Here is a 26,191-nt window from a genome sequence, read left to right as displayed (position 1 = left end):
CCAAGGAAATGAAAATGGAATTGGAGAAAGGGAAACATTTATGCTTTCTATATTATGCTCATCTGTACCTCTAGTCTGATACTAAAACTTCATTTCAAGAAGCACTTCTTTGAATCCCCAGGATTATATGCCATTTCCTCCAAGGAATATAAGATAGCTTAATAACCATCATACTTTTAAGGCAGAACATGATTTGTTTTTCCACTGAAGGGTTTCAGGACAGGAAATAATTGGCCAGGGAAAAGCTTGATGGCCACTAGCTTGAAAACCAGCAAAGTGCCACAAGACTAAGAAATAATTAAAAAAAAAAAAGGGGGGGGGGGATGTTCCAAAACAGGAAAACCTGTAGTTGAATTAATTAGAAATTTATTTCTCTAATGTCAACCTACTAAGTCTCTATTCACCCAGATGCTCAGATCAAAAATCTGTAAGTCCCCTAAATTCACCTATAACAGCACCCAATCATACTAGCTCTGCTTTTACCATAAAGAAAAAGGTGTTCCTCTCCGTAAGCAATCCCTTCCAGTCTCCTGTTGAATGTTACTTATTTCTTATACCTCTAATTTGTTTCATTCATCTATTTATCTTTAAGTTTCATGTTATGTTACTGCCACATTTACCTTCCCTTTTAAACCAAACATAAAAAACAGTCCTAAGCACAGCCTTTTATGTTCCATTTCACCTACACACATTTGACACTATGACCTCCTTGCTCTCTACTCCCTAATACTGTCATCTCATATCATTTCTAAGGAATTACCATTTCCTGGCTATCCTTCTGAATTCAGATATAGTAGGGTTTGGAGCCCAGGGAGATATGTTTCTTAAAACCTTCACACATACAAAGGAATATTACCTTGCAACAAAAATACACTACTGATACAAGGAGGAATAACATGTACAGAGGAATCTCAAAGACATTTATATTACGTGAAAGAACCTGACAAGAAGGCTACACAATGTATGATATCATTTATAAGACATTCTGGAAAAGGCAAAACTATAGGGATAAAAATCACATCAGTTCTTGTGAGGGGCTTGATGTGGGGGAGAAGAGAATCACAAAAGGTACAAGGGAACTTTCTGGGGTGATATTCTATATCTCCTGTCATGTTGGCTATATGACTATATATTGTCAGACTCATAACCTGAAAAAGAGCAAATTTTACTGCATGTAAACTATATCCAAATAAAACAAATTCAAACAAAAAAAAAACTCATCACAGATGACTGTAATGATCTAAATGTGACTGATATAAAGGGTAAAATTTCAAAATCTCTTACCCCAGTTGCCTACTAAGAAAACTCTTACCTGAATCTTAGCCCACCTCAAACTTACTAAGTGCAACTAAATATCTCTATCTTTTCCACCATGCCTACTCTTCCCTCCTCAAATTCTCACCTTGTTTAATAGCTCTATGTTTTGGCACTACCATGGCCCATGCTCCAACCTCCCAATAGGGTAGATTCAGGCCACAACTTCTTTTCCTTCACATCCCATATTCAGTCAAGCACAAATCCTCTTCTCCCAGATACAGATCTTCATTTTCCATTTCTCTGCTACCATCATGACCGTGCCCTCTGTAATAACTGCAACCGTGTTTCATAGGCCTCTGCTTCCAATCTCTTCTTACTCTGTCCCATTTGTCTGTCATGACGTCAACTGAGATAACTTCCTAAAACACAAAGCTGATTGTATCATATCATTGTAAGTTACCAGTTGTCTAGTATACACAAAACTCTCCCCAGCATTATGTCAACCTCTCATCTCTTGCCATTCCCTTAAATGTATATCTTGACTCTCAATAATCATCAAACCTGTCACACCCCTTCCTGATGCTATGCCTATGAGCATGCCTCAATATTGAATACCTCTTTCTTACTTCATCCAACCTGAAAATTCCAGTGTATACTAAATTTAGAATATAGCTCAATGCTACCTCTTCTAACAGAAGTAATTTCCCATATATACCTCCAAATCATTTATCTAGCTCTATTAATAACCATCTGCTTAACGTTTACTGGACACTGTGAGATTATAAAAACATAAAGGTAAATGAGACAGAATCCCTGCTTAGATTTCAAATATTATATAACTACCTACTGAAGTATCAGTCTCACAGCTTACAGCAGGGATTCTTAAAGCGCAATCTGCTGACCCACAGGGATCTGTGGTTCAGTGTGCCAATCAACTTGGATGGGAAATGAACTGTAGCTAGAAATTTCCACCAGTCTCTAACTACCATTTAGTATTTCCTTCTATTAAAATGCAGGCAACAAACTTCAGTGGTATTGAAGTTCCTATAACTTTGATCACCAATAGGAATCATACAGATAGTTTCATCATACTACAGGTGATATAGATACCTAGATAAATGTTTCATGCTCATCATTATTCAAAATTAAAATACTTATTAGATCCATTTCTAGGTCTTGTTATTTCATGAGTTAATAAGGTGGTACGTGCTACTACATTAGAAATTTAATCTTCTGACAACTATTTCAACATGATTCCTTTATAATCCTCTGTGTATTTCATTTTAAGTGTTTCTTTTTTCCTTTTTTTGAGACGAAGTTTTGCTCTTGTTGCCCAGGCTGGAGTGCAATGGCATGATCTCAGCTCCCCACAACCTCTGCCTCCCAGGTTCAAGCAATTCTCCTGCCTCAGCCTCCCAAGTAGTTGGGATTACAGGCATGCACCACTATGCCAGGCTAATTTTGTATTTTTAGTAGAAATGGGGTTTCTTCATGTTGGTCAGGCTGGTCTTGAATTCCTGACCTCAGGTGATCCACCTGCTTCGGCCTACCAAAGTGTTAAGATTACAGGTGTGAACCACCGCACCCAGCCATTCTAAGTGTTTCTAAACATTTTTCTGAGAAGAGGTTTGTGTATAGGTTTTACCAGCCTGTCAAAGGGCAAGAAAAAATAATTAAGAATCATTAATCATTCTTAATCTCATTCTCTACAGGATCTCATCCTTCTATGAAGGCCCAGTACAGTGGCTGGCATTAAAAAGAGGGAGCAGGGGGAAGTTGTGCCCTACATGTGCTTACCAAACGAATGAAACAATATATGTTTGAAGTCATTTGTTTAACTCCTTCGCATTTTGACACAGAGTCTCATTCTGTCAACAAGCTGGAGTGCAGTGATGTGATCATAGCTCACTACAATCTTGAACTCCTGGGCTCAAGTGATTCTCCGGACTTAGCCTCTGAAGTAGCTGGCACTACAGATGAGTGCCACCATGTCCAGCTAATTTTTTTACATTTTGTATAAACAAGGGTCTCACTTTGTTACCTAGGCTGGTCTTGAACTCTTGGCCTCAATCCATCCTACTACCTCGGCCTCCCAAATTGCTAAGATTACATGCATGAGCCACTGCGCCTGGCCTCCTTTGCATTTTTAAAACAAAGCCAAAATAGTCTTTATTTTCCAAATAGTGTAAAGGCAGTAGGTAAGATATAACATCTTATGTTACCTCTAAGAAAGTAACATCGAACAAGTCTTAAATTTTTAGGAGCTCTTTCAGATCAACTTTTGAAAGTCACACACCTATCTTTCATTTCACACTCTTCCATTTGTTCTGCAAGATTTTGAAAAATGCATTTACAAAGGTTCTCTGCTATTATAAAAGAGTAATCAGGCTAACTAATAAAGGTCACTTCTAGTATAAAATGAAGTCATCCCAATGCTTTGGTCTGCATGTTCAAAGAGGAAAGCAAGGTTAGACAGTGGCTAAAGACCAAGAAAAGAAGAAACACACAACTAAAATCATCCACTAGTATGATTTTTAAACACTTGCAAATCCTGAGAGTCCTAGAATATTTAGTACGTATCTGAAATATTTTAACAAACACAGTCTTGGAATTTGAAATTTCTCCCAACAGAAGCTCTTTTCTTGAGGAAAAGAAGTCTGGGAAGCTTCTATAAGTCAGACATATAATACCCATAAATGTTTCCTCATGCTCTCTCTCTTAGTAACTGCTATGATATCTTCTATTAATTTATAACTTACTAGTAATGTTACAAAGATTTTATAAATATCATCTAGACAAATCAGTACATTTAGATTTAGATATGTTACATATTGTTTCTGTATTAAGGTATATAAAAATGGATTTGATCCAAGCAAGTTGTCACTTTTTCAGAAGTTGCCAGTTTCACAGAAGCATATGCCTAAATAAAAATACTTACGATCCAAGAAGTATTCCAATGCATAAACTACAAGGAACATTACTATTTGTTTAGTATCTAGTTTCCAGTTCCAAACTACTATAAATAAGATATGAGACAGCAAACAAACCTACGTAATACCAACTGGTACTAGAAGACAACAGGGCTTTTCTTGCCCCCTGGCAAACAGTTATTTATTGTGTATGCTATGTTTTCAGAAAGTTGAATATTTTTTCCTCTAAGCTTTTTAAATTAACACGTAAACATTTATCAGTATATATTTACTGAGGAAATGTAAAATACTAAAACATCTTTTATATTCAAATAGTAAGGATAATAAAATAGTTCATTTAAAAATAAAATATGTATCAACTATCTAATATTTCAATATTGAATTTATAAATATATATTATATATTTTTTGAGATGGAGTTTTGCTCTTTCGTCTAGGCTGGAGTGAAGTGGCACAATCCTGGCTCACTGCAACCTCTGCCCTCTGGATTCAAGCAATTCTCCTGCTTCAGCCTCCTGAGTAACTAGGATTACAGGTGCCCACCACCAGGTCTGGTTAATTTTTATATTTTTGGTAGAGACTGGGTTTCGTCATGTTGGCCAGGCTGGTCTCAAATTTCTGACCTCAGGTGATCCACCCACTTCAGCCTCCCAAAGTGCTGGGATTACAGGCAGAAGCCACCTTACCCGGCCCTGTAGAGCTGTTTTAAGGATTAAATGAATATATATCTAAAGTCCTTAAAATTCTGCCTGACACATAAGCAATAAATAAATATTTTGTTATAAGTTACATTCTCTTACCTTTTAAATCTCTGTTTATAGATATGCCACATTTTTTATCTAGTATACCACTTCACACATTCCTTCTGGCACTTAAATGACTTCAGCACAATGCAAAATAACTTATGCTATGTTCACATCTTAACTCATCTATTAGTCTGTGAGTTCCTTGGCAGCATCTTTATATTCAGAAAGTTTGACAGAATGCTTTTAAAATGGTAAATTTGTAGAACTGCACTGCTTACTGCAACCACAGAAAAACTGATGTCACTGGTGTACTTCTGCATATTTTACATGGTAAGATCTGGTTTTAACTATATTCTCTACATGCATAATTATATTGGGGTTAAACATATAATTCTGACATATGTGCAAAGTATATTACACAACATATTTAGAAATGCAAAGTGTGTAACTTTGGAACCATCATTTAACATATATTCCAAACACAGAAATGCTGAAGAGAAACTATCAAAGTATTCAGCATCTGTCCACCAAAAAACATATATAAAAATATTTATAGCAGCACTATTCTTAATAGTCAAAAATTAGAACCAATCCTTTGACTGAAAACAATTCTCCATCAATAGACTGGATAAATTGTATTTTCATACAACAAGATACTAAAGAGCAACAACTGTTACATGTGACAAAATGAATAAATCTGAAATACCCTGAAAACAAGCCAAACACAGGGGTATTCCACTGGGCTTGCTTCCACAGCACACATACTAAAATTGGAACATGATTCCACTTACATAGAGTTAAACAGACAAAACTAATTTATACTGTTAGAAACCAGAATAGAAGTTACCCAGGGCAAAGATGAGGGAGAGTGACTAGAAAGGCAAATTAAGTAGGTTTCAGGACACTGGTAACACTTTGCTTCTGCATCCGGGTGCTGATTATATATGTGTGCTCATTTTGAGAAAATGTACTGAGGTGTATGTTTATGATCCATACACTTTTCTGAATACATGTTATACTTCAATAAATTGTACTTTACACTGGGTGCATGGCTCCTGTCTATAATTCCAGCACTCTGGGAGGATGAGGTGGGAGGTTCAAGACCAGCCTAAGCAACAGAATGAGACTGTCTCTACCAAAACATTGTCGAAGACATACTAGCAGGGCATGGTGGTGCACCATTATTATTTTGAAGCTACTATATGTACATGTTATAAAATTAGCTAAATAAAGACTGTTAGAAAACAGAATTTTCAACATGAGAGAAATATAAAATTTTAAAACTTAAAATTTAATTTGAATTGGAACTTTCAGAGCGAACATTTTTTTTTTGAACAAGAGAAATTCTGTATCTCTGTTTTGTCCTCTGAAAAGACCTAGAAATAATGATGACCAGTGGCAGTAAAGACCTCTAGAATACAGTGTGATCACTAAATGCTGTTCCTACCAAAATGAACTGGGATTGTTGGGAAAAATGGTCCTGTCACAAAAATATGATTGAAATAGCATAGTTTTATGCCCCCCCCCCCAAAAAAAAACTACTAAGCTAATGTGAGAAGAAAATGAGTGCCAATCTAAAAAGTTCCCATTGGCCAAAGATTATTAAAAAAAAAAAATTATGACTGCAATAGACTGAATCAAATGCTGAAAAAAAAAAGAAAATATCAACCAAAGAAAGTTCAGTGTTCACCTTTGAAAGTCGCTAGAACACTGAATCATTATTTTGAAAACTGATAAATAAAACGTGTAAACTTTCTTTACCGAAAAAACTTATTTCAGAAGAAATGCAAACTAGCAAATCATTCATTATTTTGCAACCACTAATGATATCATATTGTGGCTCTCAAACTGTGAGCCCTATACCAACAACATCAGCACTAATTAGAAACCTGTTAGAAATACAAATTCCTGAGGGTGGGGCCCAACATTCTAAGTTTTTACTAGCCCTCCAGGTGATTCTGATGAACGCTAAAGTTTGAGCATCACTGAAATAATTATTATTGTAATCATTATCAATGAATGCTAAAACCATCAGCTGAATGCACAACCCTATAATGGACGGATCAGGTTGACACCCCCTGAACCTACTGATCCATTTTAACACCACTAGAAATGGGAAAACCAGAGGTTTCTGTGCTGTTTTTCTTTTTTTGGGGCTCATGCTTGTAATCCCAACATTTTGGGAGGCCCAGGCTGCAGGACTGCCTGAGCCTGAGAATTCAAGATTAGCCTGGACAACAAAGCAGGACCCTCCTCTCAAAAACAAAAGCAAAAAAAACATAGTGCCACCTATGACATTGTCTTGGGAAACAAACAAATAAAACCTGACTCTGAATCTTCAAGCCTTTAGATCTAACTCTCGATTTAACAAAAATAATGTAGAGAGAGGAACAAGGTAAGGTAAAGTATACTGTAAGGAAGATATCAGACCCAAATGCAAAATATGGAACATTTTACTGACAATGTGTATGTGAACCTTGAGATCCTACTTCAAACATCCATCTCTAAAAAGTCATTTCTGAGACAATCAGGGAAAACTGAACATGGATTGAGTATTAAATATCAAAGAATCATTGTTCATTTTTAGCTACATTGTTTCAAGATTCACACTCAAGTATATATATATGAAATGACAGGATGTCTACAATTTGCTTTAAAATATGGCACCAACCAAAAAAAAAACAGTAATAGTATTAATATTTAAAATAAGGTGAGGGAAAAATGAAACAAAAAACCAGAAATGTTAATAAATGTAAAATCTAGGTAATGGTAGACCATGCGCTTTACATTTTTGCTATAAATTTTTCATAATAAAAAGCTTCAAGGCTGGGCAGAGTGGCTCACATCTGTAATCCCAGAACTTTGGGAGGTCAAGGTGGGTGGATCCCTTGAGCCCAGCAGTTTGAGATCAGCCTGGACAACATGGTGAAACTCTGTCTCTAGCAAAAAAAAAAAGCTTTCGAAATTTTCAGGAAATCCATATAGGCAAGGGACACTGATACAGTCAAATCCCACTAAAATGATTGAAATATATATATGTATTTTTAAGACAAAAAGAATGACAGGAGACTAACAAATGTAGAGACTTCAATAAATATTTGAAAGATATTCTAGGAAATGAATTTTCAAAAACACAAGTAACTACGTTCTAAATGTCTATATATGGGAGTGTCAATGAGCAACCAAAGAAGTCATCTCAGAACCCAGAAAAGCAAAGGCCCTTGGAAGCATAAGGCGCCTTCAATGATGGAGGGAAAAGGCACAGAACAAAAGTCTATGTAGGTATCTCATTTGATTTCATTTTATTTTAATTATTAATTTATTTAGAGACAGAGTCTCTCTCTGTCACCCAGTCTGGAGTGCAGTGGCACAATCTCGGCTCACCACAACCTCTGCCTCCTGGGTTCAAGCGATTCTCCTGCCTCAGCCTCCTAAGTAGCTGGGATTACAGGTGCCCATCACCACACCCAGACAGGCTGGTCTCAAACTCCTGATCTCAGGTGATCCGCCTAACTTGGCCTCCCAAAGTGCTGGGATTACAGATGTGAGCCAACATGCCTGGCCGATGCATCTCCTTTTATTAGACTTTGCTTTACTGCACTTTGCAGATACCACTTTTTTTTTTCAGATTGAAGGTTTTTGGCAACTCTGTGTTGGTTCCATTTTCCAACAGAACATGCCACTTTTTGTCTCTGTGGCACATTTTGGTAACTCTCAAAATATTTCAAACTTTTTCATTATTATTTTATCTGTTACGGTGATCTGTGATCAGTGATCTTTGATGTTACCATTGTAATTGTTTTTGGGGCACCACAAACTGTGCCCATATAAGACAGCAACCTTAACTGTTAAATGTTCTATGTGTTCTGACTGCTCCACCAACCGTTCCCCATCTCTCCCCCTTTTCCTGGAGCCTCCCTAATCCCTGAGACACAACTATATGGAAATTATGCCAATTAATAACCCCACAATGGCGTCTAAGTGTTCCAGGGAAAGGAACTGTTGCACATCTCCCACTGTAAATCAAAAGTTAAAAATGATTAAGCTTAGTAAGGAAGGCTAAGACAGGCCAAAAGACAGGCCTCTTGTACCAGTTAGCCATGTTGTGAATGCAAAGAAAAAGTTCTTGGAGGAAATCAAGAGTGCTACTCCAGTGAACTAAAAAAAACGGTAAGAAAGTGAAACAGCCTTATTGCTGATAGGGAGAAAGTTTAAATGGTCTGGATGGAAGATCAAACCAACACAATAGTCCCTTAAACCAAAGTCTAATCCAGAACAAGGCCCTAACTCTCTTCAATTCTATGAGTTCTGAGAGAGGTGAGAAGTTTGGAAGTAGCATAGGTTAGCTCAAGAGGTTTAAGGAAAGAAGCCATCTCCATTTACATAAAATTACAAAGTGAAAAAGCAAATTATCCAGAAGATCTAGCTAAGATAATTGATGAGAGTGGCTATACTAAACAACAGATCATCAGTGTAGACAAAACAGCCTATTTATATCAGAAGAAGATGCCATCTAAATCTTCCATAGCCAGACAGGAGAAATCAATGTCTGGCTTCAAAGCTTTAAAGGATAGGTTGACTCTCCTGTTAGGGGCTAAAGCAGCTAGTGACTTTAAGTTGAAGCCAAAGCTCATTTACCATTCTGAAAATCCTAGAGCTCTTAAGAATGATGCTAAATTTACTTGGCCTGTGCTCTACGAATGAACAAGCTCTGGATAACAGCACATCTGCTGACAGCATGGTTTACTGAACATTTTAAGCCCACTGTTGAGACACACTCATGTACTGCTCAGGAAAAAAGATTCCTTTCAAAATACTACTACTCATTGACAATGCATCTTGTCACCCAAGAGCTCCAATGGAGATGTACAAGGAGATTAATGTTGTTATCATGCCTGCCAACACAATATCCTTTCTGCAGCCTATGGATCAAGGAGTAATTCTGACTTTCAAGCCTTACTAATTAAGAAATACATTTTAGGAAAAAGAAAAAAAGAAATACATTTTAAGGCCAGATTTACAGTCATGTGGTGGCTCATGACTGTAAATCTCAACATTTGGGGAGGCCAAGGTGGGGAGACTGCTTGAGGCTAGGAGTTTACCAGCCTCCACAACATAACAAAATCGATGTAAAACAAAAAACTTGGCCAGGCATGGTGGCAAACACCTGTATTACTAGCTACTTGGAAAGCTGAGGTGGGAGGATCACTTAAGCCCAGAAGTTCAAGGCTGCAATGAGCTAGAATCACATCACTGCATTCTAGCCTAGGCAACACAGGGAAACTCTGTCTCTTAAAAAAGAAAAAGAAAAAGAAGGATTATTTTATCTCCAGAAGGCTGATGTTGAACTGCTGGACTCCAGACCTCCAAAAATGGTTCTTCTGGTATATCTGGGAAGAGAAAATTGAAAACCTTCTGGAGGCCAGGCAATGTGGCTCAGACCTGTAATCCCAGTACTTTGGGAGGCTGAGGTGGGAGGATCACTTGAGGCCAGGAGTTAGAGACCAACCTTGGCAACACGGTGAAACCTTGACTCTACCAAAATATAAACAAATTTTAAAAAAAACAACAACCAGAAATGCACAAAAGTTAGCTGGGTGTGGCAGCACCTTTAGTCCCAGCTACTCAGGAGGCTGAGGTGAGAGGCTTGAGCCTGGGAGACAGAGGCTGCAGTGAACCAAAATTACGCCACTGCACTCCAACCTGGACAAGAGGGCTAGACCCTGAAAAAAGAAAGAGAGAAAGAGAGAAAGAGACAGAGAAAGAAAGAAAAAGAGAGAGAGAGACAGAGAGAGAAAGATAAACCTTATGGAAAGGAATCATCATTCCAGATGCCATTTAAGAATATTCATGATTCATGGGAAGAGGTCAAAATACCAACATTAACAGGACTTTGGAAGAAGCGGAAGTTAACCAAAATGAATGATTTTGAGGGGTTTAACACTTCAGTGAAGGAAGTAACTGCACATATGGTGGAAAGAGTAAGAGAATTAGAATTCAAAGTGGAGCCTAGGCAGTTGCAGTGGTTTCACACTGTTGGCCGGGCTGGTTTCGAACTCCTGACCTCAGGTGATCCAACCACCTTGGCCTCCCAAAGTGCTGGGGTTACAGGCGTAAGCCACCATGCTTGGCCCGTTTCTTAAGTATTTCTAAATTAAAGTTATGTAAACATTGTTTTTTAAGACAATGCTATACCACACTCTTAACAGACTATAGTATAGTGTAAATGTAACTTTTATATGCACTAGGAAACAAAAAAATCTGCATAGCTTGCTTTTTGGCAGTAATTACTGGCGTAGAATTGAACATGCAGTATCATCTATGTATGCCTGTATACTATGAAGTTCCCTTTCCTAGTCCCATCCCTTACACAGAACAGAGGTGCATTCTCTTGAGAAACTGTCAAAGAAATACCAGACACATGGTCATTAGGACTTCAGAGAAAGAGGTTGAGAAACAGATCTGAAAACAGAGAATTATGAAAAGGAATAAGAATGAGCTCTTGGAAACTAAAAACATGACAACTGACATAAAAATAAGACACTTCTCCCGAAAATAATGAAACCTCCTAGAAGTAGAATAGAAATCTAAGTCAGAAATTAGGAGAGGAAAAAAAACAAGAAATCTGAAAGATCAATACAGGAGACTCTCCCTGGAGGATCTAAAGTTCTAAGAAGAAGTGATGCAATCTAAGAAATCATGTACGAAAATTCCCCAGAACTAAAATGTCTCCAGATTAAAAGGCCCATCAATTATTAGAAAATGAATTAAAGAAAAAAAAAATAAACAAAATCATGGGTTACATCACTGAAATTTCAGAATGAAGATAAAGAGAAAAAACAAGAAAACTTCCAAAAAAGCTTCTTGGGGGTCAGTTATGGCTTTCGACTTCTCAGTTGCAATACTGGAAGCCAAGACAATAGGGCAATGCCTTCAAATTATTGACTTAAAATGAATCTGACTCTAGAATTGTGTACTTAGCAGACTGCCAAACAAGCATAAAAATACAACAAAGGCATTTTCAGACTTGCAGGCTCAAAAATTTATCTACCACCCATCCATTCTCAGGAATCTCCTGGATAGATATGGTCCACCGAAACACAGGAATAATCCAAAAAGAAAGAAGCCATGGAAGCCAATCAATGGGTAATCTCCCACCCCAACAAAACAAGAAGAAGAAGGAAGAAGAAAGAAGAAGAAAGAAGAAAGAAGGGAGAAGGGAGGAGGAGGAGGAGGAGGAGGAGGAGGAGAAGGAGAAAGAAGAAGAAAGAAGGAAAAAGGGAGAAGGGAGAAGCGAGAAGGAAGGAGAAGGAGGAGGAGGAGGAGGAGACAAAAGACGACGAAGAAGAAGACGAAGACGACGAAGACGACGAAGACGAAGACGAAGACGACGAAGATGACGAAGATGAAGATGACAAAGACGAAGATGAAGAGGAAAGAAAAAACCCAAGGGCAATGTAATTCCTGAGAGCAAGACAAAGAAAGCCTCCTGACAACACTGGGAGCATACCTACAGGGCGAGCAGTCCAGACTGCAGCCAGAGAGAAATGGAAGGTTCCAAAAAAGGACATATCCAGGAGGAAACAATATAAAATAATCAATTATCTTTCAGATAATTGATAAAGAGAAAAATTGTTTCGAGAGGTTTTATGGAACTGTTAAAGGATATAGAAATACTTAGCTAAAAATTTCAGAGAAAAAAATACAAAAATTCAGCAATTACCTTTAAGAAAAAGGAAAGAAAACATAAAATATACTTAGCTCATCAGTTAACAGACATTTACAATATAACAATATAGCTAATTCTGATCATTTAACCAAAAATTCAAATATTGAAAGAAGGAAGAAGGGTATATGTGTTATATGTTAAAGACCTAAACAATTATTAGGAAATGATGAATATATCAGTAATAAACAGCATATTCAATTTGTTTGAAAATATAAAAGAAAGGCTGGATACAGTGGGTCACACTTGTAATTTCGGCCCTTTGGGAGGCCAAAATGGGAGGATTGCTTGAGCCCAGGAGTTCCGAGATCAGCCTGGGCAACAAAGTAAGACCCCATCTCTACAAAAAATAAAAATCAGCTGGGCATGGTAGCTCTTGCCTGTAGTCTCAGCTACTTGGGAGGATGGGGTGGGAAGACTGCTTGACCCCTGAATATTGAGGCTGCATTGAGCCATGATCACCCCACTGCACTCCAGCCTGGGTAACAGAACGAGACTGTCTCTACAAAAAAAAATAAAAATAAAAAATATTAAAGTAAATACTCAAGGAAACAGCAAAGTAATTGAAAAAGCAGTTTGCCTCTAGAATTGGGACTGGGTTTGAGGCACAGCGGGACAGGGAACCACTACCATTAATTCTCTGCTATAATGCTGTTGGGCAGGGCAAAATTCAACGCATAATATTTTGAGTCATATTTTAACATGTAGGCCAGGCATAGTGGCTCATGCCTGTAATCCCAGTACCACTTTGGGAGGTTCAGGCAGGTGGACTGCTTGAGGTCAGGAGTTCAAGACCAGCCTGCCCAGCATGGTGTAACCCCATCTCTACTAAAAATATAAAAATTGGCCAGGTGTGGTGGCAGGCATCTGTAATCTCAGCTGCTTGGGAGGCTGAGGCAGGAGAATCACTTGAACCAGGAGGTGGAGGTTGCAGTGAGACAAGATTGTGCCACTGTACTCCAGTAATGGGCTTCACCACCTAGCCAGTCCATGACTGGAACTGATCATGTCACAGTTGGTACAATAACACAGGACTTTACTATGTAATCTTTAAACAATGTTCAGGCCTTTCCTTTATAAAAATTTAAAATATTAGATGGGTGCAGTGGTGTGAACTTGTAGTCTCAGCTACTCGGGAGACTGAGGCAGGAAGATCGCTTGAGCCCAGCAGTTCAAGTACAGCTTGGGCAACAAAGTGAGACCTTGTTTCTTTGAAAATATTTATTTTTGGGGCCGGGCACAGTGGCTCACGCCTGTAATCCCAATACTCTGGGAGGCCGAGGCGGGCGGATCACTAGGTCAGGAAATCGAAACCATCCTAGCCAACATGGTAAAACCCCATCTCTACTAAAATACAAAAAATTAACCGGATGCAGTGGCACATGCCTGTAGTCCCAGCTACTCTGGAGAGGCAGAGAAATTATTGAGCCCACAAGGTGGAGGTTGCAGTGAGCTGAGATCACACCACTGCACTCCAGCCTGGTGACAGAGCAAGACTCCATCTCAAAAAAAAAAAGAAAAGAAAATATTTATTTTTAGATATTTAAATTATTCACAACTAATTTCTATTTTTTTAACAAATGTGGTTTGTTTTATATTCTAAAGTAACTAGACATTAATCAAAATTAATACAAAATCCGTATTTATGGGAGTCATAACTGATTCCAAAACTTATTCTGGAATAACTAATTTTGGAAAATGAGGCTACCCTTGCAATGTAAAAAAAAAAAAAATCAAAATAATAAAACTTTCCTTTAAATTGATAAACAATAATGTCAATGAAAAATCTGCTTAAATTGCTCACTGAATGAATAACTTTAAGCCAGCAACCCAAAACAGAAGCATCTTTGTTAAATGAATTAGAATTTTTTCAGTTCAGTGACTATTTTTATTCATTTGTTCATTCATCAAATATTTATTGAATGCCTTCTTTGAGCTGGACACCAGAAGTACAGCACTAAGTTAGACAAAGTCTGTGCCCTTTTATAACTTACAATCTAGTGAAGAATATAGATACATACAAATGCAATTAAAACACAAGCAAATATCTCCTACAATGAAGAAATACAGGAAAAACATAGGTTCTATTGGAGCTGTAAAATAACACCAACTCCAAAGTATTCCAAGTAGTGTGCAAACACATGAAACAGATTATTCTCTAGAAACATCAGATGGTCCTAATCACAGCCCACAACTAGAGGACAAACTAAAAAGAAGACTGGAAAAGAGAAACTGGGGGATGAGAGTGCTACAGTTCCAATGTGTACCCAAAGTTGACGTCAGAAACTAAATACTCAATGCAACAATTTTGAGAGGTGGGACTATTAAGAAGTGGTTAGGTAATGAAGGCTCTGCCCTCAGGAATGAATTAAGGTCATTATCTCATGAGTGGGATTGTTATAAAAGTGAGTTCAGCCCCCAGTTGCTCTCTACCACACTCTCACTTGCCCTTGTGATGCCTCTTTCCATGGGATGATGCAATAAGACAGTCCTCACCAGCTGCCAGCACCATACTCTCAGACTTCTCAGCCTCCCGAACTATGAGCCTAATAAATTTGTTTTCTTTACACATTATTCAGTCCCTGGTATTCTGTTATAAAACAGCAAAAACTCAACTAAAGCAGGAGATGTGGTAAGAAATTCTAACATCCGAGTACTTACCATGCCATTTAATCCTCAACTATAAGAAGGTAGGGATAATAAATACTGGGACTATCTCCTCAGTATCTACTTCCCCATCTTCAACCAGCATTTCATGGGAGATTGATCTCACTACTAGCTCCAAATGTACTACCACAATCAGAGCAACTCCATTTCCCTTGCCACAGTAACCAAAATAGGTAGTCTATACCTAATCCAATCAGGTCATGGAGGACCATGAATAAGTTCAATGGTGATACATAAACAGCACTGAGTTTAGGACTTTTGCCAAAAATCTTGGAGTACAGAGCCTTGTCTCTTAGGTAGAGTGGTATAAGGTAACAGGTCAAGAAGCACTGCTTCTGGCATTACCTATGATAAAAGAGAATGAAGCCTGAGGACTCAGCAATTAAGTGCATGAACTCAGGTTTGAAAATCAAGTGGTCTGATTTCAGAATTAAGAGATGCAAGCACACATACAGACGCCCCGCAGATAGGATTGGGCCATGGATCTGAACTCATCAAGTCCATCACACCAGCTACAACTCTGAAAAGCTGATGAGCCAAACTGCAGACTTTGGACTTGCTAAGAATAAAGGCTCTGGAACTTAAACCTCTGAGTTCAAATCTTTATCTCATCACTTAATAGCCATGTGAGATGGGGGAAGATACTTAATTTCTCTGTACTTCTGTTTCTTCATCAATGCAACAGGGATATCAGATCTCTTTATAAAGCTATTGTTAGAATTAAATGAGTTAATTGGTGTAAAGTACATGAAACAGTGTGTAGCACAGATCAATCTCCTATTAAGCAATGAGGAGTCAAGATTTCTAAGTGTTTTGATTAGAATTATGATCTAGGAAAATCAATTTTGAAGAATAATATGGGGCCAGGTACAGTGGCTCACACCTATAATCCCAACACTTTGAGAAGTCAAGGTGGGATGACGGCTTGAGGTGAAGAGTTTGAGGACACAGTGAGCTAGTATTGCACAACTGCACCTCAACTCCAGACTAGGTGACACAGAGAGACTCTTTCTCCCTGCTGAAAAAAGACGAAGAAGAAATATGGTGTAGAGGGGAACGCAGAACATACAAGAAGTGGGAAAGTAATGGCAAAGTTTTAAAAAAGACATCAAGGATTTGTATAAGGTGATGGCAGTGGAAAATGAAAAGGAACTGAAGCTACTGAAGAATTTGAATCAATGGAACTTAAATGAGCAAATGTGACAACCAAAGACTAGGAGGAATAAACAATGATCTCTAATTTTCAACTTGGTAGACTAAGAGAATGGTGGTCCCAGAAACAGAAAATAGATAAGTAGAGGGTAGATTAGGACTCCTTTAAAATAAAAGAAATTCTGTTATGTTTTACACAGGAAGTTATTTTAAGCAAGTTTAAAATCAGTAGGATTTAAGATAATTATTACATTAATAAGAAGTGAGATCTAAGGCCAGCTGCAGTAGCTCACGCCTGTAATCTCAGCACTTTGGGAGGCCAAGGAGGGGAGATCACCTGAGGTCAGGAATTCGAGACCAGGCTGATCAACATGATGAAACCACATCTCTACTAAAAATACAAAAATTAAAATAAATTAATACAAATACAAAAATTAGTTGGACATAGGTGGCATGGGCCTGTAATCCCAGCTACTCAGGAGGCTGAGGCACAAGAATTGCTTGAGCCTGTGGGACAGAGGTTGCAGTGAGCTGAGATTGTGCCACTACACTCCAGCCTAGGTGACAGCCTCTTTCTTAAAAAAAAAAAAAAAAAAAAAAAAAATGAGATCTACGTTTCATAACCTACATTTTAAAGTTGTATTTTTCTCTTTTTTTTTCAATAAACATCGTTTAAAAAACAAATCTAATTCCACTACTGAGGGATGAAAAAGCAGATCAAATTAACAATCAAAATTATAATATCTGCATTTCTTACTGTAAAATTAAACTACCATATGATCCAGCAATCCGTCTACTGAATACATATCCAAAAAAAAGAAAATTAGTATGTCGAAGAAATATCTGCACACTCACATTTAGTGCAGCAGTATTTACACTAGCCAAGATATGTAATCAACCTAAGTGTCCATCAGCAGATGAATGGATAAAGAAAATGTCGTATATATACACAATGAAATATTATTCAGCCATTAAAAAAATAAAATTCTGTTATCTGCTGCAATATGGATGAGCCTGGAGGATGTGATGCTAAGTGAAATTAGTCAGGCACAGAAAGACAAATACCACATGTCCTCACTCACATGTAGAAAGTAAAAAAGTTGATCTCATAGAAGTAGAATAAAATAGTGGTTACAAGAGGCTGGGAAGTGTACTGGGGAGGGAAGGATAGAGGAAAGTTGGTTAATGGAGTTTATGTATCAAAATATCATCCTATACCCCATAAATATGTACAATTATTATATCAATTAAAAATACATATATTTAAAATAAATTAGGTAAAATAGAAATTCTTGTGGGTATGGCAATTTTTTTTAAAATCCCATTTTAAAAAACAAAACTTCTGAAACACGATTCTTAAAATTGTTGGCAATATTATGAAACTAGCTTTTAAGGAAGTCAGAAGCTCAAAATGTGACATAAAATCAGAATGCTGAAAGTGAAAAAATAGTTCAGCACTACAGATTATTTCTTCTATAGAAATAATAAACAGAAAGTTAAGTAGTGAGGCCATTTCCTCACATTTACTCTACATCTCTCTCACTTTTTCCCCAAAACATATATCCTCCTTACCAAAAAACCCTGAAAGTCACCAATTACCTCCATCTGGACTAATCTAATGGACACTTTTCTGTTTCTCATCTCATGAGACCTGTCAGCAACAGCATACAAACAATTCACCACTCACTCTATCATTTTTTAAATATTTCCTTTTCTTGGCTTCCCTTAACACTACACATCCCTGGCTTTTCCCTATCTGTCTTTGTAGATCTTCCTCTCTCAGCTCTGTATATTTCAATACATCCTCAGGGCAAAGCCCTAGGTCCTTTCCACTTCTTTATCTACACCCTTTTCCTAGATGATCTCATCCATCTGTAGTTTTAATATTAACCATACAAACAAACTCTTATCTCCAATCCCAATCTCTACCTTGAACTCCAGATTGACCTTATTGAACTGTCATCTCTAGGTGGATATCTCAATGGCGATTAAAACTAGACCAAATATCCAAAATAGAACTTTTGACCCTCTCCCTCTGCCCTTAAAATTGTTATTTCATTTATTCATTCTACAAATATTTACTGAGCATATACTCAGACACTGTGGTGTCCACTGGCACAATAATGTAAAACTTGGGAGAGACGGATTATAATAAATTATTAAATAAATTATAATAAATTATTAAAAGAGCAATGATGGATAGACAGTGTGTTCTGACATGCAATAAGCTATGAAATAAAGTTACAGTCAGACCTACCCTAGTCTGGAAGAAATCAGAAAAGGCTTCCTGGAGCAAGGAATAAGTAGAATAAGCCCAGATGATCACTACAAAAAGCTAAACAAAAAGGTAAAAGGACTATGTCAAGAACAGGGAGCAGTACAGTTAGGCATATCCCAAAATCTACAATAAATCCAAGGTGATAAAATCTTAAAAGGAGAACAGATTAAGACAATAAATCCAAGGTGATAAAATCTTAAAAGGAGAACAGATTAAGACACAGGCCAGAAGAAAGCAAGAAGTTACCAAAGATTAATGAGGTCATGGCAAAAAGAAACAGAAGTCAACCTAAAAAGGCTTCCATTGGTCAAATATGAGACAATTTGATTGGAGTAGATTAAAACACATTAAAATTCAACAGCTCATGATAACCTTTTACAATGATAATTAAAACAACAAACTCATTACCAATTACTTTGGAAAATGACATAGGGAAATCATCTAACTTTTATGTTCCCTTTTCTGTAGCAAGGAGTAATCAAATAGTTGATAAAAGTTATTGCAGCAAATAAATGCACAAAAAGTTAGAGAATCAAGATATATCACCATTTTGTAAACTCTAACAAAATAATGAATTCAGGCAATAATCAACAAAGAATGCTAAAATCATTAAAGGAGAAATTTATGTAATAGAAGAATAAGGCGATACCACCTGAAACTAGTACAAGTGGGGCAATCAGGTATGTAGCTTTGACGAAGAGGAAGTACACAACATCTATAAAATATTTTTATTGACAAAAAGAAAACCTAAATATGATAAAATATCTAAATCTAATTTCAAGTTTTCAGGAAAGGCAAGAAATAGAGGAATACGTTACAGCAAACTTAGAGCAAACATGAGCATCAGAATTGCATGGAGGGGGCTTTTTAAACCACATATTGCTAGGAAACTAAGACTGCAAAAGCCAAACACAATGTGGGAAATTTCACATTTAAGCAGGGAGGGCTATTATAGAGTAAAAATTACTTAAGCTACCTAACTGCAAATGCAATACACAGACCCTTAAGACTGACTCAAACAAACCTACCGTAAAAAGACATATTGAGATGACAGAAAATTGGAATATGGACTAACAATAGCTTTTATTAAGGAATTTCTGTTAATTGTATTAAGTTATAATGAGTACAATAATAGTATAGTGGCTATTTAAAATGTCATTATGGGGGAAAAAAAGGTCAAGGCTAGTGAACTGGCAAAAGTCTCACTATGCAGAACAGGCGAACGCCTTCCTTTAATGAGTCTAGGCCCAAACCAAGTGGTTCTTACACAAGACTGGTATCATAACAGTAACAACTACCTCTGGTTCCTGAAAGCCACGTGCCTAGCACCACATTAAGTTCTTTACATGACTTATCTCTGAATCCTTAAAATAAACCTGTTATAAAGATAATACATTCTATACATCATTTTGTCTGCAGTTCATGATCACAGTTAGCACATTTTTTTTTGAGACAGAGTTTCACTCGTCACCCAGGCTAGAGTGCAATGGCATTATCTCGGCTCACTGCAACCTCCTACTCCCAGGTTCAAGCGATTCTCCTGCCTCAACCTCCCGAGTAGCTGAGATTACAGTCACCCTCCACTGTGAGCCACCATGTCCGGCAACAATTGACACTTTAAAAAAAAAAGCGTAATGGGCCAGGTGCAGTGGCTCATGCCTGTAATCCCAGTACTTTGGGAGGCCGAGGCAGGTGGATCACCTGAGATGAGGAGTTGGAGATCAGCCTGGCCAAAGTGGTGAAATCCCATCTCTACTAAAAACACATAAATCAGCTGGGCATGGTGGCAGGTGCCTATAATCCCAGCTACTCAGGAGGCTGAGGCAGGAGAATTGCTTGAACCCAGGAGGCGGAGGTTGCAGTGAGCCCAGATTGTGCCATTGCACCACAGCCTGGGTGACAAGAGTGAAACACTGTTCTCAAAAAAAAAAGCGCTAATTCCCCAAAAAAGGATTTCAGCAAGGAAAGCATGATATACTAGAAAGAAAACTAAATGTGAGTCTACTCAAAAACCTGGGTTACATAAAAAGATGCTGAATATGATCTTTGGGAAATGCAAATTAAAACCACAAGATACTATTAGAATGGCTACAATCAAAAGAATCAAAAAACGATTAAGACAGTAAGTTTCAGCCAGGCATAGTGGCTCATGCCTGTAATCTCAGCACTTTGGGAGGCCAAAGTGGGAGGCTACTTAGGAGGCTGAGGTGGGAGGATTACTTGAGCCCAGGAGGTCAAGGCCGCAATGAGCTGATTGCATCACTGCACTCTAGCCTGGGCAACAAGAGAGACCCTATCTCAAAAAAAAAAAAAAAAGTAAATTTTGCATGTTTTTTACAATAAAATGTTTTAATTAAATAACAGTATCAATATTGACGAGACTGTGAAGAAACTTTAACCTTCATGCACTGCTACTGAGAATACAAAATGGTACAACTATTTTTTAAAAGTCTGACAATTTTTTTTAAAGTTAAACACAACACTTAGCATATGACTCTGCAACCCCACTCCTAGGTATCCACCCAAGAGAAATGAAAATACATGTCCACATAAAGACTTACACACAAACATTAACAGCAGCATTATTCATAGTAGCCCAAATCTGGGGGGAAAAAAAACAATGTCCTCCAACTAGTGAGTGAATAAACAAATCATGGTATATCTACACCACGGAATACCATTCAGTAATAAAATTGAAGGAACTGGCTGGGTAGTGGCTCATCCCTGTAAGTCCAGGACTTTGGGAGGCCAAGGTGAGAGGATCACTCGAGCCCAGGAGGTTGATGATGCATTAGGCACGGTTGCGCCACCACACTCCAGCCTGTTGACAGGGTGAGACCTGTCTCAAAAAAATAAAAGGAACTAACAAATCCAACAAATAACCCAGGCATAAGACTGTGGACAGAAAGTATCAGTGACTGTCCTGGTTGAGGAGGGGTTAGGCTGCAACAGAGCATGAGGGAAATTTTTGGGTGATGGAAATGTTCCAAAACTTCATTGGAGTGGTGGGTATACAACTGTATATAATGTATGCTTAAAATGTATTTAAACTTTGCTGTGTATAAATTATAGCTCAATGAAATTGTTTTTTAAAAATCCTGGGTTGATTAGATCTATAAGTTATTAGCTGTGTGACATTAACCAGAATTTTAATTTTTTTCTTCAGATATGCCTGTTCTGTTTCATTTCATCAGTTTTCATTTCTCACATGCACACGTTTCATTTCTAAAGTGAGCAATTCTACAATGTACAGCAGTTACTGGGCTTATGATAATTCTTACTTCCACTAGCAAAAGTATATATATATATATATATATATATATATATATATATATATAGTTGTCTGTACTGCTACTTGCTCTATCTGGTAAGATTGTGAAACATCAAATAAGATAACTGATGAGAAAGTCCTTTGGTAACTGTAAAACAGTATTACACAACTATACAGTAGACTTTACTTTAAAAAACAGACGAGAATTTTTTCTCATGTGAGTGACTTGAGCCCCTTGTAAACCTAGGTACCCAAAGTCAATCTTTGCACAGAAACAGAAAGCAGTTGTCTATTCAAAGGCCACCTTTTAAATATCCTTTTGGAACCTGTTTCCTATTGTCTCTTGAGGTACTCGACGGCTCAATATAGTATTATCTAAGATGCACTTTCATTTTTCAAAGGAAAAACAACACTAAAGAAATGTTTAAAGAGAGACAGATGAGCATGGCACATTTATTTTTCAGGGGAAAAGACAGATGAGTTGAAAAACGTCTTCAATTCCACATGCATTTACTGAGTGTTTTCTGCTGAGACCTGCATTAGCAAGAGAGAGTGAATAATTTTAATAATATCAAAATTTACTTACTAGTGTGGCACAATCATTTCAACTTTGCCCGTTCCAAAATGTGACAGATTCTCTTTTTGTTTGTTTGTTTCTACTACAGCTGTACAACTGGGCTCTCTCCTAACCTACCAAGTTTGTGTGGTATTTGACATTTAGCCTAGTTATATTTGCAAGTTTCCACACTGCGATACGTATAAAGGCTGTTTGGACATAATCTCTTCCTCAGGTGCAGTTTAACAACTAAATTTTACTTTGAATCTAGGTTTATATCAAATCTTACAACTCTAAAAAGTTATTCGGTCAGCAACAGGTACTACAATGAAAAATTAACAAAGCCTGCACCACCACAGAATACTCTGCTAACCTTTTCAATTTTTAAGACTCCTTTTCAGTAACAGCTCTGAGGAGGAAGAATCTACAGCCAATTCCAAGGCCAGATTTCATTTAATTTGGTCTTGCTTCAGTTGTAACCCTAAACTCTTAGGTTTCACACTTCTTCTTTGATAACATTAAGGTCGCTCGGTTCAGTTACTGCACACCTCCAATTTTAGCGTCCAAAAAAACCCTGAAAGAACGGCACCTTGCCTACTCATTCCTCCAACCTTCTCTCAACTCAGTAGCTTGGCCAAACGTGCTGCTCTCTCCACAACGCCAACCAAGCTGGAACGCAGCGCCCGGAGGACGACTGGTCACGGGGAGGAGGGGAGAACTTCGCGGCCCCGGAGTACGGCGGCTGAGGTCCAATCCAACCCGCGCCCAACTCCACTCTGTGCCAGGAAGGCGTGTGGACCCAAAGTCTCAGGCCGCGGTGCTAGGTCCGGAGGGGCAGAGTCGCGCGTGGCTGGGGACAGGTCGTAAACAAACCGACGGGAGGAGGGGGAAGGGGCAACGGCAAGGGGGATGGGGTAAGATGAGAGACAGGACCTCGCTTCAACCCTTCACCGCGAGCCCGCAGCCGGCTCCACCCCACCGTGGACCAGGTGCTGGTTTCCGCGCAGCACTTCCGCGCGGGTCTCAACACCGAAGGCCCCAACACCCGTGGAGCTCGGAGCCCACAAGACCATCGGCTCCGCGACCCCATCCCTACGGCGCCCTACCTGAACCCGCAATCTGGGTCCCGGGCGTCGCGGCCGGGCGCGCCCAGCCCGCTCCTCTTGCTGAAGAGCTTCTGGAACAGCGTAGGGGCCATGCTAGCCACGGCCAGGCAGGGGTCGCTCCGCTGGACGCTTGCTAGGCCCCCGCTCCTACAGCCGCCCCGCCACCCCCATGGGCGCCTCAGTCATATGACAGAAATTAGTCACTTCAAACGGCCACGGCGCGCGGGGCGGGGCGTGAGGCGAGGCCGGCAATCATTGGCTGGAGGTGGGCCGCATCACGTGGCAGCGCGCGGAGCAGGGGGCAAGGCGGGGGCGTGGGGCGGAGCCGTCTTTCATAGGCTCACTGGCGGGTTCCGTCACGTGGCAGCTCACGGGGCGGGGCGTGTGCCGAGAGGAGAGGACTGGAAGGTGGGTAAGGATGTGTAGGGGGAGCGGGGTCAGTGTCGATCCTCCTGCGTGAGGCTGTCAGTGGCCATCAGAGGCTAGCCAGGGTGGCGCAGGGACGATGCTACGAGCCTTGGAGTGCAGAAACCTTCGACCCCGGTACCCACAGAGTTGCTTAGGGAACCACGGGCAACCAACAGGCGCTTGTCAGCCCCTCCCTAGTTACTGCGGCTTCACACCTCCATTCCGCACCCGGCAGTGTCTGGCGGGCCCTGGAGCACTGAAGGCACACGAGCGTACCCGTTGGGCCGCAGTCAAGGCTGAACTTTGAACCCAGGACCCCAGGCCCGCCCTTGGTAGGCCGCGCCGACCCGCGGAAGGTCTAGAATCTGGACAGCGCAGAGGCTGGCTCACGGGGACTGGTGGAAGACCTGCGGGGACCCCTGCCACAGCCATGGCACCCCGCAAAGACGACCTCGGGCAGGGACTGCGGGCAGTCGCCCTCAGTGTTTATACTAGCGCCTCGAACCCTGACACCGGGAATTAGTCTCTTGGAAGAGCTAGTGATTGGAGGCTCAGGAGTTAGGCTGTTTCCTTAGTAACCAAGAAAATCAGAAGTGAAACCAACGAAGGCAGGAAGCCTAAAGACGCATATGTACAGATATCTAACCCTTTGTGCTATTTAGAATTTTAATAAATCTATCTTAATGTTTAAGTATCACGAAGGGAGGAACTGTGGAATTTTAACCAAGTTACAGGGAAGAAACGCTTTCTAAAAAAAACATTGCTCACATATGACCTCACGGTCTTATTTAACCCATGGAACCAAAATATATCAGTTTGGATTAAACTAATAAATTTTCAGCACCCCCATCCATTCACTCCCCTTTCAGGATGAGGAAGCTTGTACAATGGGATGTAATTCCTCAGAGAAATGTAGGAAATAACTTGTATACGGTTAGCTCACATTTGTAATCCCAATGCTGCGAGACCAAGGCAGGCAGATCTCTTGAGCTCAGTAGTTCAAGACCAGCTTGGGCAACAGTAAGACCCTGTCTCTACAAAAATTTTTTTTAAAAAATTAGCCAGGTGTGCCCGGAGACTGTAGCTCATGCCTGTAATCCCAGCACTTTGGGAGGCCGAGGTGGGTGGATCACACGAGGTCAGGAGTTCAAGACCAGCCTGACCAACATGGTGAAACCCCCGTCTCCAACAAATTAGCCGGGCGTGGTGGTGCATTCCTGTAATCCCAGCTACTCAGAAGGCTGGGGCAGGAGAAATGCTTGAACCCGGGAGATAGAAGTTACAGTGAGCCAAGATTGCGCGTTGCACTCCAGCCTGGGCAACAAGAGTGAAATTCCGTCTCAAAAATAAACAACACAGAAATTAGCCAGGTGTGGTCACGGCATACGCCTATGGTCCCAGCTACTCGGGTGGCTAAGGTGGGAGGATGGCTTGAGTGTGGGAAGTCAATGCTGCAGTGAGTGCCACTTGCGCTTCAGCCTGGGCAACACAGCAGGGCCCTATCTCAAAAACAAACAAACAAAAAAAAAAAACTTTTTCGGAGTTTCATTTAACTAGGTATACAAATCAAATTTTCTTTAAGTGGCTACCAACTCCCACTGATTTGCAGCTAGAGTTTAAGCTATAAATAAGGGTCTGAAGATATTTACAAAAGAAAAAGTAACAGGCAGAATATATATGCCTATGAGAATTTGTCAGTGACCGAAATACTGAGTTTCAATGTTCCAAGATTTTTTGAAAGCACTATTTATAAATGATTAAGATATTAACATATTCATTCCACAATCATTTAAATTCTAGGCAGTGGGGATCCAAAGTAAAGAGCTAGCTTTCTAGGTGAGGAGACAGTAAATAAGTATATAAAGTAATTTCAGGTAGTGACTACTGTTGGTAAGTTAGTAAGAACTTAGTAATCAAATGAGGGTGTCAGCAAACACTGAGGAGGTACCATTTGAGGTGCTTAGGGTGAAATTCATTCAGTCTCTCTGTATATTACCCAAGCTCCAGAAGCTACTGGGCAATATGGGATCAAAACAGTAGTACTATTTCACCTAGACATTTCAGATACTCCTCTGGCACCAAATGTGGAAAGATT

General features: G+C 39.3%; 1 protein-coding gene across 2 annotated transcripts in view; it reads right to left on the bottom strand.

The window, feature by feature from the left end:
- The window catches only part of FNIP1 (folliculin interacting protein 1), a 150,942-nt gene extending 127,066 nt beyond the window's left edge, over positions 1-23,876 (bottom strand). Inside the window, exon 1 of one of the 2 annotated variants that reach the window (XM_010339043.3) lies at positions 23,689-23,876. In XM_010339043.3, the coding sequence (XP_010337345.1) occupies positions 23,689-23,780 (92 nt within the window). In that variant the 5' untranslated portion in view covers positions 23,781-23,876. The remainder of the gene's footprint in view (positions 1-23,688) is intronic. The other variant, XM_010339045.3, reaches the window with a different exon arrangement.
- Between the last annotated feature and the right edge of the window lie 2,315 nt (positions 23,877-26,191).

Source organism: Saimiri boliviensis, chromosome 1, assembly GCF_048565385.1.
Source record: "Saimiri boliviensis isolate mSaiBol1 chromosome 1, mSaiBol1.pri, whole genome shotgun sequence".
Classification (NCBI taxonomy): domain Eukaryota; kingdom Metazoa; phylum Chordata; class Mammalia; order Primates; family Cebidae; genus Saimiri; species Saimiri boliviensis.
Note: the sequence above shows the minus strand (reverse complement) of the source record. Positions and strands in the feature narration are given on the sequence as shown.